The following is a 20,664-nucleotide window of genomic DNA, read 5'->3' as shown; positions in this document are numbered from 1 at the left end:
GACTGAGCCACCCAGGGACCCCAGAGAGGGTGGACTTTTAAATTAGATGTCTTAGAGTGAACACAATATTTGCTTAATTTAAATATACTAACCTGAAGAATTGTTCTGGGCAGTGTCCCTAAATTCTCGGGGACATTTACAGAATATGGAGACAGCTCAAACATGGGAACAAAATCATTAATATCCAGTAGAACAATGCTGACAGTGGTGGTGTCAGTTCTGGGGGTACTGCCACGATCTGCTGCCTGAACAGTTAAAGAGTAAGTGGGAGTTCTTTCTCTATCCAATGGCTTAGCCACAGTGATGGCCCCTGTGACAGAGTCGATGCGAAATTCCTGATTGGCATTACCATCAACGATGCCATAGCGAACCTGTCCATTTGTACCTTCATCTCCATCTGCTGCATATACTTGTATTATATCTGTTCCAGTAAGTGTGTTCTCATTAATCTCCACTTTATACAAGGCCTGCACAAAAACAGGGTTGTTATCATTGATGTCAAGTACCATAACTACAACCTCGGTAGACGAAGAGAGAGCTGGTTGACCCTTGTCTGTAGCCACCACTGTCAGAGTGTAATTAGAAACCTCTTCTCTATCCAGTTCTCCAGTGAGCCTCACTTCACCATCAATGGTTCCAATGCTGAACTTGTTTCCCAAAGGGTTTAGCAGGGTGTATTCAATATAGCTGTTTGGGCCGCTGTCTGGGTCCGTTGCTTGAGCTTTGAAAACAATAGTATCAATGGGTGTGTTTTCTGGAATGTATGTCAATTTAGGGGAAAGAAATGTTGGTGGGTTATCATTTACATCCAACAAAATAATGGAGACGTGGGCAGTGCTGGTGAATCTGCAGGCTGGAAGCGGTGGCAGGTCATGCACCTGAACAACCAGGTTGTAGAAGGACTGAATTTCCCGGTCCAAACTTTTAAGGACTTTCAGTACACCATTCTTGTCAACTGTAAACTGACCGAGGCTATCACCTGAAGCAATGCTATAGGCCAACTGGGAGTTGATGCCTGAAATGGAAGGGAAAAAAAATTAAATTTTCCCAAATGCATGCTGATTACAGACTAAGTTGCACCAAAAATTCTGAGATAAAACTTGCATATTTGATAGATGACGCCCCAAACACACCTTATGGATGATTTAGCTGCAGTTAATTTTTTTGTAAGTCATACACACACATAATTCATTGCCTGTTAACTTTTCATGTGAAAAGATGTTTAAAATCGGCAAATGAATGATCTATATACTGCTTGCTATTCACTACGATGTTGAAATGTTAAATTACAAAAATAAAGAGGAGAAAAATATTCCAGGGAGTGAATATATTTCTATACATTTCCTTATTTCTGTAACATAGCTCCTGAGGGTTCAACATTAACAGTGCCACACTCTCTACTGTTAGCCAAACATTTAGAACTTCAGTAATTTATCGAGGCTGACACCAATTTTCAGGGAAGGGTAATAAAATTTTCTGATGTACGGCATTAGCCATGGATGTTTTAAGTCTACTTTTACATTTCTTGTCAGAACCAATAAATACTTTTTAATTCTTATTAAGCATTTGGCTAATGGCCTTTGTGAAAATAATTCTCTCTCAAATTTTATTATGTACATTTAATGTCTTTTAAAAGTATTCTTTGAAGGAAATGTTAGCAGTAAAATGATACACAAGAGCCTGCAAATATAAATGCTCACACTTTTATTGGGCTATATTTAGATGCTATTTTATCTATTTTTCCTAGGAACATGTGTCACTCTTTAATTGTAAAAAAATATATACATAATTTCTCATTTCAAAAAATGATTGCACAGAATATTCTAAAACGAATGAGTGGAGAGTGGATTGGCCAATCATTTTTAGTAAATAATTTAAAAGTCAATAACAGATAAGCAGTGAAAACAGAAATAAAACTGATTTCTTGCCCCAGAAGTGTTTTCTTCATTTGTGCATAATGCCATGTACGTTTTTATATCTTATCCTAAAGATGTTGGGATACTGTAAGATATTATAAGCGTTGCTAAGAAATATATTGTGCCTCTAGATAATTCATTCTTAATAAAGATTTTATACTCTGAGGTTTTACACTAGGGAAAATCTGTTGAGTTACATTAATTGCTTACAAATAGCTCCTCTACTTCTGAAGTTAATTTAAACTATTCAGGCATCAGGGACACCTGGCTGGCTCAGTCAGTAGAGCATGTGACTCTTGATCTTGGGGTTGTGAGTTCGAGCCCAGTGCTGGGTGTAAAGGTTACTTAAAAATAAAATCTTTAAAAAAATTTTTTTTTTTAAGTAAACTATTTAGGTGTCAGAAATGATGTCCACTCTGTGCCAAGAGTCTTCTAGAACAATTTAATCACTTTTTTTCTCTTTTTTTCTTGCAAAATACTTTCTCGGGATTCTATGACTACTTGAGTTAGCTTTTATCTTTTCTTGAAACTTGTCAGGTTCCTTACAAAGGCGAGTTTGAGTAGAGTAATGGGATTTTCTTTTCTACTAGGTAAGCTTGTCTGCTCCTTAAAAAAAATGCTAGAATTTCTCTTTTCCTGTGATTTTATGGTCTCTATCTAATATCCTTTATCTGTATGTTGATAGAGAGAAGAAATATGTATGAAAATAACTTTTAGATGCTGGTTTATTCGTAAAAATTTCTAAGATAAACAAGGATTCAGTAGATCTTTGAAAAGTTTGGATTTTCCCCTTCATTATGAGTTGTGGCTTTTAATCTTTATAGTTTGTTTAAACTATTCACAAGTGAACAAAGCAGTGTAAAGTTCAGAATAATTAGGACTCTGAAGATCAGGAAAAATATGAATAAATAAAGCTAATGGAGGCCACAGGTCAATTTACCAGCAGGAGATAAAGAGAATTTTAAGATCTGGATTGAACAAGGTCAACAGCCTTCTTCAACCCTTGACTTAAAATTACACAGGAATGAGGGAAGAAAAAGTTACATCAACTGGTGCAAAGAAAAGTTCCATCAATTGGTGCAATTAATGGAAATTTTATATAGGTGACATATAGGGATATATATATATATATATATATTCCTAGAAAGAAATTTAATTTGAATTTATATTTTTATATATTTTTAAGTCATATTACTAAGGAAATTTTCTGCATTTTTTATGGTTAAATCCATCAGTAAATTTTGAATTCCTATTCTTTGAGGCACAAATTCAGATCCAATTATTACTGAGAAAAAGTTATGAAAATATCTGGATAAAATAATACCAGCAAGCAGAGATATAAAATTTAGTTCTGTGAAAGCATATAAAATCTTTCATGCCCAAGATCAAAAGAAATTAGAAAAACTGACAAAAGTACACATGGTTACGAAGTGATAGCCTAGCATTTCTACATAAATCAATTGGAATGCAAGCAATTAAAGCAAGGATCTGAACACCCTCAGTCCACAGTGTTTGCTATTTCCTGAGTAAACAACTAAATTTGAGAGGCAAAAAGAGAACATGATACCAAGACTTTATAGCCTCCTTGTAAACAACAGAGCAGCCTCTTTTTTTAAGGGAAAAGGTTTGGTGGGGTAGGTGGGTGGGATAAGTAATAAATATTAAACTTTAACAAGAATTATGAAAAAAGAAAAATTTGATTTTATATTCAAATTCAAAATGACAGATACAGATATTAAATACCATTCCAATGAACTCACAATAACAATCATCTTTGAGAATATAAACATAAAAATATAACAACTCCTGTACAAAATACTGCCACACCATCGAAAAAACAGCTCTCATCTCAGGAACTTCATGAATCCTTATTGTTACAATTACAGGCCACAAAAGCCGCTTATATTTACTTTACTGTAAAGAAAAGAACTTTTCATTTCTGACAAATCTAAATGACTTTGGGCATGTGCTCTACAGCTAGAAAAGAGATGTGGATAGATAGAAACATTTGTAGTGTCCAAAAAAATAGAGAGGCCAGACCATTTGTCTTTCTCTGTTCTTTGCATCAAATATTCAAATCATGAAACAGTACATACATTATTTTAAAATCTGTAATCTACCCATAAGTATCAGAATTTGACTTTAGTGGTGTTTTATAGCTCACCAGGTCTTTAAACTTAAAACTGTTCATACTTCTAACCATTTGTGTTCAATGTTCTGAAAGTGGTTTAGTCACATGATTCCTTCTGAAAGTTTTATTGTGTGTGTGTGGTTGTGTTGGTTTTTTTTTTTTTTTTTCAGTCTCAGGAATAATTTAGTTCCAGGAAATATAGCACATAACTATAGGTATATAATTCTGTTATGAAATGTGTGTATTCATTTACAGTTCGAAAACGTTGTCTAATTATGCTACGATAAGCTAGCATTTGTCTACGTATCACACAGCTGTAACCCATGGAACTGCTTCAGACGGCATTCATCTTTATGCATCTTTAAGCAGTTCCAACAAGGTCACCAAGTCACCAGAATATGAAACTCCTTTCATTTGAATGACCTGCAATTGTACCAAGCATGGACAGGTGAACTTATTCAGCATTACCATTGCATTATTCTCAGAACACTCTATGACTCCCAATATTTTGAAGAGCATATGCATTTATTTCTAGGATAATAACATAATAATTATCAAAGCCAGTATATTTCCATGAAGTTAAGTTTATAAAAGTTTGCCTCAATATAATACTTTTTACACTGTATATAGGGAAGCCTTGAGATTAATACATACACTATTTATCTTATGAAAATAGTTAAGATATTTGACCTATTCTTATTAAAAGATTCTGTAATCTCAAATTTGATGTTGAACTCTGAATCTGGGTATAGGGAACAGAAAATAGTAATTTTATTTTTATATAAAATTTCTTCAGATGATAATATTTCCTCATCAGGAAACTTTTGATCAGAGATTAGATGAATTTGTTTTTTTTGGGGGGGGTTAAGATTTTATTTATTTATTTGACAGAGAGATAGAGTGAGTACAAGCAGGGGGAGCAGCAGAGGAAGAGGTAGAAGCAGGCTACCCACTGAGCAGGGAGCCCAATGCGGGGCTTGACCCCAGGACCCTTCAGACCTGAGCCGAAGGCAGATGCTTAACCGACTGAGCCACCCAGGTGCCCCAAGATGAATTTGTTATTTTAAAAAAATGTCTAAATAATACTGTTTGTGAAATACTTTGAGAACTATTCAGTGTGACCAAGTTGGCAATTTTAAATAAGCGAGGTTACCCTTGTACAGTCTTATCACAATCCTTGAAATTCAGAAAGAATAGGAACCATGTCCTATATTTTAGGTCAAGGTACAGGAAATTACACTGATAAAAGTATTCAAAACTAAAACAATGGAAAAATGTAGCTTGACACTTTTTACCCAACACAAACACAATTAAAGGGAAAAAAATGCATGAAAAGTAAGTAGAAGTCAATGGTTAATGTATGTCTGTGCATATGTGTGTGTGGAATATTCCAGCAGATTTTCACAAAGAAAGTTTCTTATTTGCTATTTTTCAGTTCCCGATAATTGAAGGTATGAGGATAAATATAATTTAGCCCAGAGACGCACACAATCCTATGAAACAACGGTCTCTCTATAATGCATAATAATGAATCACAAAGAAACATGGCAGAAAATTCTTCACTACAGAAAAGTCAGGACCAGTCACAAGGACAAATAAGATATTCATATCCAGGGAGCAGATAAACTAAGGTTATAATAGAGAAATCAACTCCCAAAATAGAGATTAAGCTCAATTGTCTACAAAGTCTAATTGAGCTGAGCTGGGCTGATGTACGTGAAACAGGGTGAGCAATGTTCTTAGGCCTAGACTGGTTACTTACTAAATATGCCATAAATTTCTGTTATTCTTATTAATATTACTAGCAACAACAGTAGTAGTACTAGTATTACAGATTCTTCTATTTTTATATATATTCCTGTGACCAGTATTAACTACTTAAACATAAAAGGGGAAAACTTCACAATGCCCTTCATGAATTCTGAAGAAAGTATTTCCAATTTTATGAATTGAAACATATATAAAATACTGTGCTTTTTGCCCCTCATATCTTTCTCAGGGACACTTGTAGATAATCCTGAAAGGATCGTCTATGTAAGTATAGAGGAGAATGTTGAGATAGGATGGTATTCTGAAATTACTTTAGTCATTCATCCAAGTCAGTAAGAATCAGGAAATTCTAAATTAAGATTGATAGGCCCATGTCACTAAGCATATCTTCAAGCTAGAAACCTATTTCCTCTTTAAAGTTCTGCCCCTTGTTTTCTCAAGCGATAGGACATTGAACTCATCCAATAAAAGGGGAAACAAGGTATTAACTTTCCAAACAGTTCAGTTAAAGACTGATAATCTGCACAATGTTATCTCTAGTCCTGTATTATCCGATATGTGTATTGACAAACACATCTTAGAAGAAAGACCAGCAGAGTTATATTTTATTTTATTTTTTGAGAGTTATATTTTAAAAGAAAGTTTGTCAAATGCTTTTGCAATAAATAAAATCAAACACATGTGAAGTCTAGCTTTAAAGCAAAATCTCAACTTGATTATATAGCATAAATTAAAGAGATCTGAGACTGTCCTTTGAATCAAGCATGAAAGCTTCCTAGAATATTATTAGAACTTTTCAGTCAGAAATTTAAAACTAATTATGCATTAAGTATTTTTTAAAATGCTGGTTTTCCTTTTGCTTCCAAATTTTATCCTTTTTATGTTAAAATAATATATACAAATATTTTTATTAATCTGACAAAAAACTAGTAAAAAGCTGTTTTATGACTTCTACGTTATTAAGCTGTGATACTGTAAAAAGGGAAATAAAGGTTATAGAATGATAACAGTGCATGCTGTGTAACTGTTATAAATAAGAATTTAACTGATAAAGCACTTATTTTTTTTCCATTTGATAGGAGTCATTTATTAACTGACCAGATTACAAAAATAATCATGGTAGATACCTAAGTTCATCCTTCTAATAAGCTTAAAGCACTTAATTTTAATCCTCTATAGTTAAATCATAAATCTGTCCCTCTTTGTGACAACTGAACACAGTAAATAAAAATAATATAAATCTGTGGACATTTTTAATAAATTTTTAAGTGTATAAAATAAAGTACATACCATCATCTGCATCGGTAACATTAAACACAAGAACAGTAGATCCTAGAGGTAGATTCTCCATTAAAGATGTGCTATATGAATTTAAGCTGAAAACAGGTGGGTTATCATTTACATCTAGTACATTAAAATAAACTCTAATGGTAGTAAATTGTCCCCCACCATCTTCAGCTCGAACAGTAAGGATATAATATTGCTGTGCTTCATAATCTAATACTCGAGTCAAATTAAAGACTCCAGTAACTGGATTCAGGAAAAATATGCCATCTTCATCATCTTCATTCACAATATATGTAATTTCTCCATTCACACCAGAGTCATCATCTGTAGCTAAAATAGCTGCTACCAAAGAACCTATCAAAAAAAAATTAATAGCCTAAAATTAATGGGATAAGGGTATTACTAAGAGAATATATTCAGACACCAACAAATTTTATTTGTACAGGAAAATATTTTAACTAGAGAATCCCTATGAAAATATAGTGAATACAACAGTCTGCAGATTTCTATATTAACACTGATACCAACCTTCCCAAATATTAACAAAACATATAGCATATTAAATACTCAGTAAATTTTATGTTACAGTGTAAATGTTCTGGAGAAATAATACTTCTGACACTATTTTTCTGCCTGGCACTACCAATTCGTGAACATATTGGTGATTGCAGTGAACATATATTGGGGCCCATTGCTAGTATCAGGAAGTAGGGGTCCCCAGAAATAATGCAGACTTAAGCTCAGTGGATATCACTTGATAGCTTGTGTGGTCAGTGCTATAATTAAGGCAGAAATAAATGTGATGATAATTTCATGAAGGACTTGCACAACTCATGTTGGGGAGTGAAGGGAAAACTGCAGTAAGGAGTAGTCTATAAATATTTAATTTCTTTGTCAAATGAGTTTCCACAACATATGCCTTATTACGCAAAATCATTCCAAATGTAATTCGGAATAAAATTTCAATTTTAGATAAGAATTTCCAATAATGGAAATGAAGCAAACACACACCAGAAATATGGATCTTTAGTACTCAAACTCAACAATCACAACATAATATGTTCAAAGAGGCAAGCTGACAATTCAGGACGAGATTCTACTAACACTTGCTGGGTACATGCTAATTCCTAAGCCCCATGTTAACTACGGTATATATGATGTATTCTCTGAATTAACCTTTACCTTAATTCTAACAGGAATTATTGTTTCCATTTTACAGAAGGTAAAATTGAAGCTAAGAGTAATGAATGAACTTGCCCTGGGCCACACAGGCTCTAAGTGTTAGAGCTAGTATTCACAGATTTTCATGTGCTTTTCTTTCTGCTTTGTCTACATAACACTATAATCATATTAGAATTTTTAAAATATCCATTTATTTTAATTTTTATAACCAATTAAAATATGTTAAAAATAAAGATGTAGTCTTGTCTTGCAAATGCCTTTCTGAAGTATATTGACTCAGAATGGATGCAGAGGTAGCAAACTACATATTATATGACCATTTTTTAGAAGTCAGCATTTAGAAATGATATTAACACATAAAATGTTTAAATGGGCTGTAAAATATCACAGAGTATAAAGTGGGAAAACAGTATCAAAACTGTTGTTGCCAAAAAAATTAACAACTCATCACAAATACTTTCAGAAACAGAAGTATTTGTAATTGGTAATCAGATGAATTGCTAACCTCATTTGTTCTTAAAAGTCTAGCAATTTGGGGGGGAACTGTACTGAAGGTGGTTAATTAACAGACTAAAATACCTAGCACATATATTTTTATACCTAGCAGCATATGGTAAAAACTAGTCACTAATTAAGAGCAGGCAAAACATGGTCCATAATTGTAGTCAAAAGCGATCTTTGCAAAACATACTTAAGGGTGTGCCACCTACCTGGGGTTGTGTCTTCTGGGATGTCAAAAGAGTACACAGGTCTGGAGAACTTGGGCGTGTGGTCATTCACATCACTGACAGTGATATTAATTCTCATATCTGAGGATTGAAGACCATCATCTGCCCGAACCAGCAAAGAATATTTGGAACGGCGTTCCCTGTCCAACCGCTTGGTTGCTATCAGATCTCCAGATTCAGGGTCAATGCGGAAACTGTCATCAGCTCCACTAATGATAGTGTATGTGACCAGAGCATTTGCACCCTGAGGAAAAGACCCGCATCTCAGTTGTTAGAAGTACAACAGTAAAGGGCATCATTTCTTATGTTGAGTATGTATTCGACAAAGTGAGGCTTTTGGCTTTATTTGATAAGATACTAAAAGATTTCAAAAGATAACAAACCAAAGTAGTATATTACATCATCTTTCACCATTTATCCATTAAATAACACAGAAAATCTCAGCCATCAGTATTAGCTATATATATGTTTTAACTCATAAAATGTACACATAGAAAGGAGTCAAGTTGTCGCTACAGAAAATACAAATGACACTACTACTATTAACCGCATAACCAGAGGATTTGCTGAAGGATGGCTCTGTGCCAGGCACTGTGACAGCACTATGTATGCATCCTCTCACTTCAGTTCACAACTTCATGAGGTGCCATTTCACAAATGAAGACACTGGGTTCCGAGATGCTGGTTAACTTACACATAGTCACACTGCAAGTGTTAGTGTGGATTTCAAACCCAAGTCTGCCTGACTCTGAGCTCATGGTCCTTCTGATTCAGCATGAGAAGGTAATTAAATGAGACAAGTGCTAAGTGGAGGAGGCTTGCCATAGACACTGTAAGAACCAAGAAGAGAGATGGATTATTTTGAGTTGATTTCTTTAGGGAAGATAATAAAGGAGAGTATATATGGAGCTGAATTGGGGCTTGTAGAATTTTTTTTTTAAGCAAGGACTAAGGAAACATTTCAGTTTAAGCAAAAATGCAGAGGGAAGGAGAATGATATGTCTGGATTACTCACTGTTAAACAGTTTGTTAGAGTGGAGAGTTTAAATGAAGAATAGAAGAAGAAGGTCAAACTAACATGTTAGGTTATGGGTATATTTTTGAGAATCTCAACTGCAACACAAACTGCCTTGAATTTTATGGCCAAGAAAATATTAATCTTGTTTTAATTGGAAGCAATCTCTCAAGGTTCTTGATATTGTAGGAAGAACTAGAGTGGGGAGAGACCGGAGAAGGCAAAGAGTGAGTAGAGTTTGGCCCCAAGAGGCTGGGGCTTCAGTTCCTCAAGGTGAAACTTTCTACAATCTGTATTCTTTGTAGGTTCCAAGTCCATGTTCTGTAAAATGAAAGCAGGGGTGATTTCTTATGTACTCTTAGATCTTTGAGCGGTGGCCCTCAGAACTTTGAAGTCTAAACTAGAAAGTTGGCAGAGGACACAGAAAGGTTGAGAAAAACACAGCATTCTTCACGTGTTTAAGTGCCCAACGCTGTTTAAGCACATCACTTCATAGGCACTAATTGAGGTTAAAGGGAAGGCTTCAAGAGAGAGTAGATCTTAGCAAAGTGGAAAAAAAAAAAAAAGAAAGAAAAAAAAGAAATTTAGAAGAATTTAAAGTAAAGGGGTGACTGGGTGGCTCAGTCATTAAGTGTCGGCCTTTGGCTCGGGTCATGATCCCAGGGTCCTGGGATCAAGCCCCGTATTGGGCTCCCTGTTGGGCGGGAAGCCTGCTTCTCCCTCTCCCACTCCCCCTGTTTGTGTTCCCTCTCTCGCTGTGTCTCTCTCTGTCAAATAAATAAATTAAAAATCTTAAAAAAAAAAAGAATTTAAAGTAAAGAACCCATCTGGATTTGATGATGGGGAATGCTAACCTCATAGTATTTTTAAAATACATTATATGTATTTTATTTTAAAATATATTATATATTAAATATATTATAAACATGACAGTCCAATGTTGAAATTACAAGCAGTGTGATTTAGATGTTTCTTAATTATGTATATTATAATTAAAATATTGAGTTAAATATTATACACTGTACTGGTTGAGATCTGATGCTTTGGGGGTTGAATCTGCTCCGCCACTTGTTAATTGTGTGTCCTTGGGCCTTATACTCAGCCTCTATGAGCTGATGTTTCTTTATCAGTGCAATCAGGACAATAACATTACCTGCCACACTGGGCCATTGTGAAGACTGAATGAGTTCATACATGTAAAAAACCTAGAATGATCCTTCAGAAAGTATATGACAATGTTAGCTGTTATTTTTATTTCTGTTTTTATGTAATGGGTTAAGTGCATTTGAGGATAGATTCCTGTAAATGAATACTTTAAATAAAAATACAACTGAGTTGCTATATATCCCAGGAAAAGTATGTTTTCTGATTTCCTATTGTATGTCATTGTTGCATTTTGACACTGAGGTATAATTAGTGTTGGAATCATTGACTTCCAAAAATTCCTTTTTGATTTAAATATACTTACATAAAATAAGCATGCTCTTTACGATTATTAACCTCTAGAAATTTACTTATCAAAATATCCAGGCTAAGAACTCTCAAGAAAGATATTGGGAAGAACATAAATTTAGGATGTGTAGGACTATAAGGCTGGTATGCCAGGAGATTATGGTACCCACGGTTTCCATTCTTTCCTTCACAGATTAGATATGTTTCATCCTTCATGGTCAAACGTATAAGGGCATGATTTCTAACAGTCAAAGGCAAAAATACTCTTTCAAAATACATGTTTAGTGGCATTTGCTACATTTTTGTACTGCATTCTCCAAGCCAATCTTAAAATTTAGTAAAGTCAATGCCTCAAAGCACCTTTTAATTTAGTAATGGAATAGCTGAGCTTAACACAATACCACATGTATCTTGTATATTCAGGTGTACATGGGGTAGCTAACATATTTATTGTAATGGAATGGTTTAACAAAAACATTCAATAAGAATTTTAGACTTTTAATCTGACTACATTCTGTACTATTTATTCTGTTTCACTAAGTTCCATTAGTCTAGTAAAGCAGTCCAGGTATAAAAACAGCTACATTCAATTTTGACCTATTAAAAATGGCAATTATTTGGAAATTAGGGGAAGGCAAAGAAACAAAAACATATTGAAAGCTATTACACAAATGGTTTGAAATTTAGAGATGTCCTGTCCACAAAATAACTGTCATAATTAATGCTCCTAAGTTATGATAATTCTTCTGAACAGAAGCAAAAGCATCAAATTATGTTGATAAAACAGTTTTTTATATTCAAAATCAGCTGATGCAGTGAATTAATAGTTCTGGTGAATGTCTGAAAATGTCTGGCCAAGAGTAATGATTTAATTAGGTCTTTTGAAAAGTCTATTTATTTAATATCCAAAATATGCAGTATCAGCAATACCACGAGAAACAAATATCGTATTTCAGCAGCAGTGTGGTGGAAATAATGCTGGTTAAAAATATTCTACCCTCCTGAGGAACCACAGAGACAAAAGCACATGGAAGGAATTCTAAAAGTAAATAGCTATAAATTGCAAATGCATTTTATAACCTTAAGTAGTATTTTCAAAAACAAGTACGGTACCATGAAACAAAGCTTGAGTATCCTGGCCCATTACAAGCATAATAATTCTGTTTATAAAAGGAAACAAGAGACTGACAAAGTCATGTGCTTCTGAAAGATGTGTATCTTGATCCAACATATGTTTCAAATGATATTTAAATTAAGTTCAACATGTACATGTTTCTTCCTAAAACCAATTCCTTTACCCAGGCATTATTCTCCAGTGCCTTACTAGAATTTCTCTAACATACTAATATTTTTATGTTTGATTTAGCAATTAAAGAAAAACGTATAACTAATAAAGAATGTATTGATGTATAGTTTGCTAATGACCTACATATTTATTAGTATTTTAAATAATTCTATTAATCTTTTAAAACCAGTCCACTGGATAGTTGTGGGAAAATTTAATGCTAACTACAAAGTAAAAGAAAACCCTTTCATTCAATATTGAGTCTTATTCAAACTAGATGAAGAAAGAAAACAGCCATGACTTAGTAAGAGAGAAAACATTTCAAATGTGTGTGTGTGTGTGTGTGTATATATATATATATATTTCAAATTCAAATAAGAGGGGCACCTGGGTGGCTCAGTCTGTTAAGCATCCGCCTCTTGATTTTGACTCAGGTCATGATCTCAGGGTCGTGAGATCAAGCCCTACATTGGTTCTGGGCTGGACATGGAGTCTGCTTGAGATTCTCTCCCCCTCCTTTTGCCCCTCCCCCAGTTCTCTCTCTTAAAAAAAAAAATCAACTAAGAGGTAAAAAGTTGAGGATAGAGTAGAAAATAGGATGAAGGTTTATCTAAAAGCATTAATATTAATTCATTGCAAGCTACTCAATAAAGGAAACAGCTAATGATTCTGAAGGCCATAGAAAGCTGAGGTATCCATTCTATTGGGCATAAGGCCAGAGAAATGTTGATTCCTCACATCATGAGTTGAAATAGTGATCATTTAAAAGCTACTAAAATTTTTAAGAGAAAATGTATTCAAGAAGGACAGCAACCTCATGAGCTTAATCTTTAAAAAATCATAGTTCAAAAGCAGTTTTACAAAAAAGTCCTCCTTTCTTTTAAAATTGTAGGTAAACCTACTTCCTCCCTCCCATCCTCTCCTGCCTTTCCCTTCCCCCACCAACAGATCTGATCACAGAGTACTTGGTGATTTTTATGCCTTCAGGCAGTCACACTTTGCACAAATTGTCAGCATCCCTACCTCCCCCTGAATTTCAAATAACCCTTCCTCCATTTCTCTGGTCTATTTCTTCTGCACGACATTACACTTTCCTGCCCTTTAACTCCACACCTTGTCTCACCCCAGATGCACTTCTTGCATATCCTAGATATAATCATCTTACATTTCAGTAGGTTTTATTTTTAAAGCATTTTTTTTTTAATTATTTATTCATTTGAGACAGAGAGACACAGAGCAAGAGAGAGAGAGAGAGCAGGAGCAGTGGGGAGAGGCAGAGGAAGGAGAAACAGACTCCCAGCTGAGCAAGGAGCCCGATGCGGGGCTTGATCCCAGGACCTGGAGATCATGACCCGAGCTGAAGGCAGACGCTTAACTATCTGAGCCACCCAGGCACCCCTCAGTAGTTATTCATACTAGGATGTCTAAGTGATAACAACTGCATGGTACTTACACTTCTTTTAAAACTTAAAAAATGAAGCTCAATAGAAATAAAACAAAGTACACTAAAACAATGTTGATATAAATACCTAGACACATAAGTATCTTCCCAGCTTCCCTCAGATCTCATTGTAAATATAACTATATCTCAAAAGATAAACTTGAAGGCAATGCAATTATGTGCACTCATACACACAAACACACACAAAAAAGTTAGATGGAGAAACTTAAATATGCAGACAGCACTGTATTTGTAGAAACCCTTATTTGTCATAACTTGAAAAAATAGAGAGGGATATAAAATTATAACAGTATCAACATCATAGCATCTCTTTCAAATAATCAGTTCTTAAAAGAATAGTATATTCCATTAGGATATATATTTATTATAATTTACATGATTATTGCTTCACTCTTTGAATAAACCACTTAAAAAGGAGGTTTCTTTGTCCTAGTCCTACAGAAAGTATAGCCAATGAGAGTCACTACAGTTACATGTCTTTAATGTGAATCATCTTGTACCAATTGCATGGGTTCCTTTTTTTTTTTTTTTTAACTGTTTTCCTTTTTTTTTAACTCTTCACATTTTTTTGTTTTTTCTTTTTTGGTTTTTATTTAAATTCCAGTTAGTTAACATACAGTGTAGTGTTAGTATCAGGTGTACAATTTAGTGATTCAACACTTCTATGCAACACCCAGTGCTCATCACAAGTGCCCTCCTTAATCTCCATCACCTATTTCACCATCCCACTCACCCCCTCCCCTCTGGTAACTATCAGCTTGTTCTCTATAGTTAAGAGTTGTTTCTTGGTTTTTCTTTCTCTTTCTTTCCCCTATGATCATTTGTTTTGGTCCTTAAATTCCACATATGCGTGAAATCATATATTATTTGTCTTTCTCTGACTGACTTATTTTGCTTAACATAATACTCTCTAGCTCTACCCATGTCATTACAAATGGCAAGACTTCATTTTTTTATGGCTGAGTAATATATTATATATATATATATATACATATATATATATAAACATATATATATATATATATATATATATATATATATATATATATATTCCTATATATAATAAACCACAACTTCTTTATCCATTCTTCAGTCAGTGGAGATTTGGGCTCTTTCCATAGTTTGGCTATTGTTGATAATGCTGCTATAAATATTGGGATGCATGTCTCCCTTCAAATTAGTATTTTTGTATTCTTTTGGTAAATACCTAGCAGTGCAATTGCTGGATCATAGGTTTACTACTTTTCTAAATGAGAGTTAATCAAAGTTTGTGAATTGAGCTTTCCAAATATATATTATCAGTGATGAGCTTTAAGAAAATGAAGTGTTTCCTAAATAATAGCTGATGACATCTCTTATCAATAATAATATAAGTAGTCACATAACTTTTAATAGTAGCTAGAATTTGGAAAAAATTTTTCTCAATTGTTAAAAAAGAGATAGTAGGCCCAAAATGGAGTCCCTTGTGCTAAGCCCCATGTCAACAAACCAAGACGTAATACTGAATTTCATTGCAGTTTGAACTCTAGGAATGTAACTTTTAACCAGTCAACATGGAATTATTTTGTCAGTACTAGTTAGGTAATCTACTCAATAGACCCTTTCTGTTCTCCTTAGGAAGGTGACCTTGTCTAAAAAAATACATTTTGATAATAATTTCATTTTCCACCCCCTTTTAGCCTTTAAAAACCATTTCTTTTCTACAGATTGGCAGAGCTCCTTTCTCTCGTTAAATGGGATGCTGCCTGATTTATGAGCTGTTGAATAAAGCCAATTTGTAAATTTACTCAGTTGAATTTGTGTTGTGTAACAGATCTGGTGGCAGTGGCAAGTCTAAAAAAGACTTTCAATAGCTTCAGGGACAAGAAACACAGGTTCAGGACCCAAGGAACTCCTTTGAGTTCACTGTCTTTCTAGCTATTTCTGAGGATGTTGGGTAAGTTACTCTTGGTTTTGAGCACTGCTCTCTTTGTGTTGAGCTCCCAACCTAATTGGCCTTCCATTCCAAGACTTAGTGAGTCAGCTCGAGCTAGGCAGATGCTTCTATCCAAAACCTTAGTCCCCAGCTCTTGATTTAGTCTGCAATCCCCCAGTAGACTGGAATCCCTTTCCCCACCTACAATCTGCAGTGTCCAGATTGTAGTTTTCTATTGGAATTTTCTGGTTTAGTCTTTTCCCCAGTTCCAGTCCACAGTCCCCATTTGCTGGAGGCTGTTGCTTTAATCTACACTGGGAAATGCCGGTGTTGCACACAGCCTTCTCTTGGCCAGTCTGCAATAACATCTTCTGGTTACTGCTGGCATGTTAAGAGGCACATGTTTGTCTTGTTTTATGTAGATAAAGGCTATTGCTAACAGGGGTCTCAGAGGCCAAAAAGCTGCAAAAATTGGTGGGCATTGGTCAATCACTTAAAAGCTATTGTGATGCTTACCACCTAAATCAAAGACTCTTGTAATAGAATAAGTTCGTCATGGAATAAGTGAAACTGACACCAGGTCTCCTGCCAATCTCAAGCAAATTTCCATGCAAGAGGTACCCTGTGAAACACTGTACAATCACCAACCGAGAGGCACATCCCTTTTAGGTATTAGCTTGGTTCTGAGAGACCCAAAGGCTTATCTGAAAAAAGTAATTATAATAAAAATGAGATGCTTAAAATCTAAAGAATTTCTGCTACCTTCTTACACACCTGGTTATTTTATGTCTAAGGATTATGGTCCTGGAAGAGATAAATATTTATAAAAATAGCTAAATCTTCCTAAGCTTGTTTTGTGTCCTGAGAACTTGGTTTGGTATCTCTCAGGTTGGGAGCCCTGGATATGGCTGGGCAGATAAGTGAGTCACACCCAATTAGCAGCTAGATATGGCTGGACAGAAAATGTGGGTTAAACCCCAATTGTGCCTACGGTCCTAGCAAACTGCTGCCAGCCCTCAAGTAATTATAACCTAGAATTACAGTGGCCATTATAAGGAACATTCCAATTAGGTAAGATCATTTAAGAAGTGCATTTAAAAGCGAGGACTCCCAAATCAAAGAAACAGAATGGAATACCTATTTTAATTGGCATACAAAAACCTCTGAAAGTCTTCAGAATTCCAAAATACCTTCATTAAAAGATTTGTTTCAAAAGGCTAATGAAAAATTCAAGGTATAAAAGGTACCTAAAAACAAACAAACAAAAAAACATAAGGCTAATGTATGTAAGTCTTGCTGCTTCCCTCTATCCTCTATTTGAGTATACATTCTAGTAACCCTCTGTCTGAATTTCCTTTATGTGGCCATAAGCAAAAAATCTGCCAAGTTAATGACCTTACAGACACCACACGTCTACTCTTGAAGGAGGGCCCATTGCTAATGGGGATCTCCCAAAGTTGATGGGACTTTCCCAAAGTTGATGGGACTCTGAGGGATTTTCTGGTAAACTGTTGCTATTGTCTTAAACAGCCAAGGGAAAACTAAAGTTAAAAATAATGAAAAACCTAGCCAAATTCTGGTAAATACCAGAGCTACAGATGGGATCCTGAAAAAACTAGTGGAGGCCAGCTAAGAGTGATAATTCTTGCCAGAGTCAGCTCTCCCAGATCTCTGTCTGTAGCAGCCAGTAGAAGGAGGAAAACAAAATATCTTATGCATCCTCTTTGGGGACACCTCTTCAGTCCAAGGGGTTATACAATACTGCCAGAAATATTTACTATTTGTCCCAGCTAAAACTAAAAAGTAGCTCTGTGGTCAGAAATTGGCCAAATTCCAGAGCCTAAAAGAATTTTTTTTAGGCTTTCTCCCCTAAGCTAAAACAAAACTATGAATCCAGAGGGAAAGAAAAACCTTCTAAAGCCCTTGTAAAAGGATTTATGGGTGAATCAACCTATGATGTCATTTAAGTTGCAACCCAATTCTTTGAGGAATTGAGAGCAACTGTCCTTATCTTACAAATCTTTGCAAAAGTAAAAATCCAGCTCTAGAGGCAGTTGAAAGTTCATTTACTCTTTTTTACCAATCCCAAAACATTCCTATTTATCTTTAAAAGCTTATAACTTGCATTCTTCACTGTGCCTTCGAGATCTAAGTGTTAATGTTAAAAGTAAGCTGGTGTAATGAACTTTGGAGAGGTAATTCTTATCAGAAAAAAAAAAAAGGAAGTAATTTAGAATTTGAGCTAATGGGAAATATTAAGTATATAGAAGCTACAATGTCTCTCTTCTTTTTAAGATTTTATTATTTATTTATTTACTTATTTATTTATTTTAGAAAGAGAGCAAGGGTGAGCAGGTGGAGTAGAGAGGGGGGCAGGGAAGAGCAAGGAGGAAAGCATCTCAAGCTGACTCCCCACAGCACGGAGCCTGACACAGGGCTCAATCTCATGCCCCCGAGATCATTACCTGAGCTGAAACCAAGAGTCAGTTGCTAAATCAACTGAGCCATCCAGGTGCCCCAATATCTCTCTTTCTGTATGTTTATGTGAGTGTATATATATATATATATATATACACACACACATATATATATACACACACACATATATATATAAATTAATTTTAATAATACCATCTGGTGGTAGCAAATTCTACCACCTCTGCCTCCAGATGGTATTACTAAAATTAATTGGTGAAAGAGCTACATTTAATTGGCTTAAATAAATATGAGCTTATATAAATTTAATATTCACAAAAATTCTCAAAAATATAATGCAAACTAACCCAAATGCTTTTTGGGTTCATGTAATCTGGGAAAATGTTCAATATTAAAACTAATTCAATTAAAACTAATTTGTTATTTTAATTAAAATATACATGTCCTTAGAGTTTTCAACATTGAATATAATGCAGTCATACAATTTTTACTTTACCTAGATTAATCAAATAAGTTTTTGTTATCTCTGTTATAAATTTGTCAGCAATAAAAATAACTTGTCATGATGAAATTTTCATAAGTAATCTAAATGTAATTGTTTAACAAGTAAATAAAATAGATATAAGTAGTATAAAAAGTTTTAGGTAAACTTTTTAGGTTTCCCAAATTTTTTGGTAATCTGAAACTTTAAAGTTTTGCTAGGTTAAGTTATGAGTCAAGTTATAGCCATTGAATATCCAGATCATTTACAAATAAAATAAAATACTGAAACATGTTATTGAACATAAGCTTATCCACTTTTAGCTTCCTTTTACAGAGAAACTAAAGATAGTTTCATTGGCAAACATGTTTTATGCCATGTTGAGAAATTTTCTTTGAGAAAGTACATGTTTCTAGAAATTATAAAAAAGTTTTTATAAGTCTGCCAATCCACAGAATGCTAATATAAAAGACAGTTCATAATTGCTTACTTCGTAGTTTTCATTAGAAATCAAAGGCTTCTAAAAGTGAAAAATCCTAATATATGTAACAAAAACCACTAAAAATAATGAGTGAAAGGAATTTTATGTGTGATCAACTCTGGCTAAGATCAGAATGAATTTAATTAAGCAAATGAGTTCTAATATCAAAAGTAAGCTGGTGTAAAATCAGAATTTGGTTTTCTGTCTGTTAAAAGGACAAAGTCTTCTTGGTCCATTGGTCTGCTCTTCTTGGAGATTATAAAAGGATTTCCTTACCTTTCAAAGTAATATACCTAAAAAACAAGAATTCCGTGTTTCATCAAAATAATTTCCTGTGTTGTTTTTATCAAGTCTTTGATTACTTAAGCCTAGGACTCTCAATATTAAAAGAATTAAGTTTTACTCAGAACCATGAAGTCTTCTATATTTGCCTATGAAGTCTTTAATTGTCACTTTGGTTAAATAGATAACTGAATATTATTTCATAGTGACCTATGGTCTTAAAGCCTTTTGATATTTTTTGACAACCTTCCTAAAAATCAAATTCTAAACGAAGTTTTTTTGACCTTGATTTAACTTTGGGATTTTCAAGAGGGTCCCTGAAACATCTCAAAAGATTTGGTCTTAGGGCACCTGGGTGGCTCAGTCGTTAAGCATCTGCCTTCAGCTCAGGTCGTGATTCCAGGGTCCTGGGATTGAGCCCTGCATCGGGCTCCCTGCTCCACGGGAAGCCTGCTCCTCCCTCTCCCACTCCTCCCTCCTTGTGTTCCCTCTCTCGCTGTGTCTCTCTCTCTGTCAAGTAAATAAAATCTTTAAAAAAAAAAAAAGATTTGGTCTCTCTCCTTATAAAAAGATATTAAGTCATTGAAAGTAATTAAGTTTATTTGATATGTTAAATTATGTGGGAAACATTGTCAAATAAGAAATAATACTAAAGCATTTTTATGTTGTATAGGTATAAGTGTTCCAGAAATAATGTAAAATTCTTGGAAATCTGATATGTCTTGGCATATGTTTTCAGTCATAATTCCAGTTATTATCTTAAAATGATATGTAATATTTTACACACATTTCCTTGTGAATTATAGTGAACTCGCATCAGATTTTTAATCATGGCCATTTT

General features: G+C 34.3%; 1 protein-coding gene across 2 annotated transcripts in view; it reads right to left on the bottom strand.

The window, feature by feature from the left end:
* The window catches only part of FAT4 (FAT atypical cadherin 4), a 176,773-nt gene that overhangs the window by 74,615 nt on the left and 81,494 nt on the right, over positions 1-20,664 (bottom strand). For both annotated transcript variants that reach the window (XM_045880480.3, XM_064585034.1), the window contains 3 exons: positions 8,997-9,258; positions 7,108-7,458; positions 93-1,015 (listed from right to left, as the gene is read on the bottom strand). In XM_045880480.3, the coding sequence (XP_045736436.2) occupies positions 93-1,015; positions 7,108-7,458; positions 8,997-9,258 (1,536 nt within the window). The remainder of the gene's footprint in view (positions 1-92; positions 1,016-7,107; positions 7,459-8,996; positions 9,259-20,664) is intronic.

The sequence above is a fragment of the Mirounga angustirostris genome, unplaced genomic scaffold (assembly GCF_029215605.1).
Source record: "Mirounga angustirostris isolate CCGP_5_RB_7025 unplaced genomic scaffold, mMirAng1.0.hap1 SCAF_2, whole genome shotgun sequence".
In the NCBI taxonomy this organism is placed as follows: domain Eukaryota; kingdom Metazoa; phylum Chordata; class Mammalia; order Carnivora; family Phocidae; genus Mirounga; species Mirounga angustirostris.
Note: the sequence above shows the minus strand (reverse complement) of the source record. Positions and strands in the feature narration are given on the sequence as shown.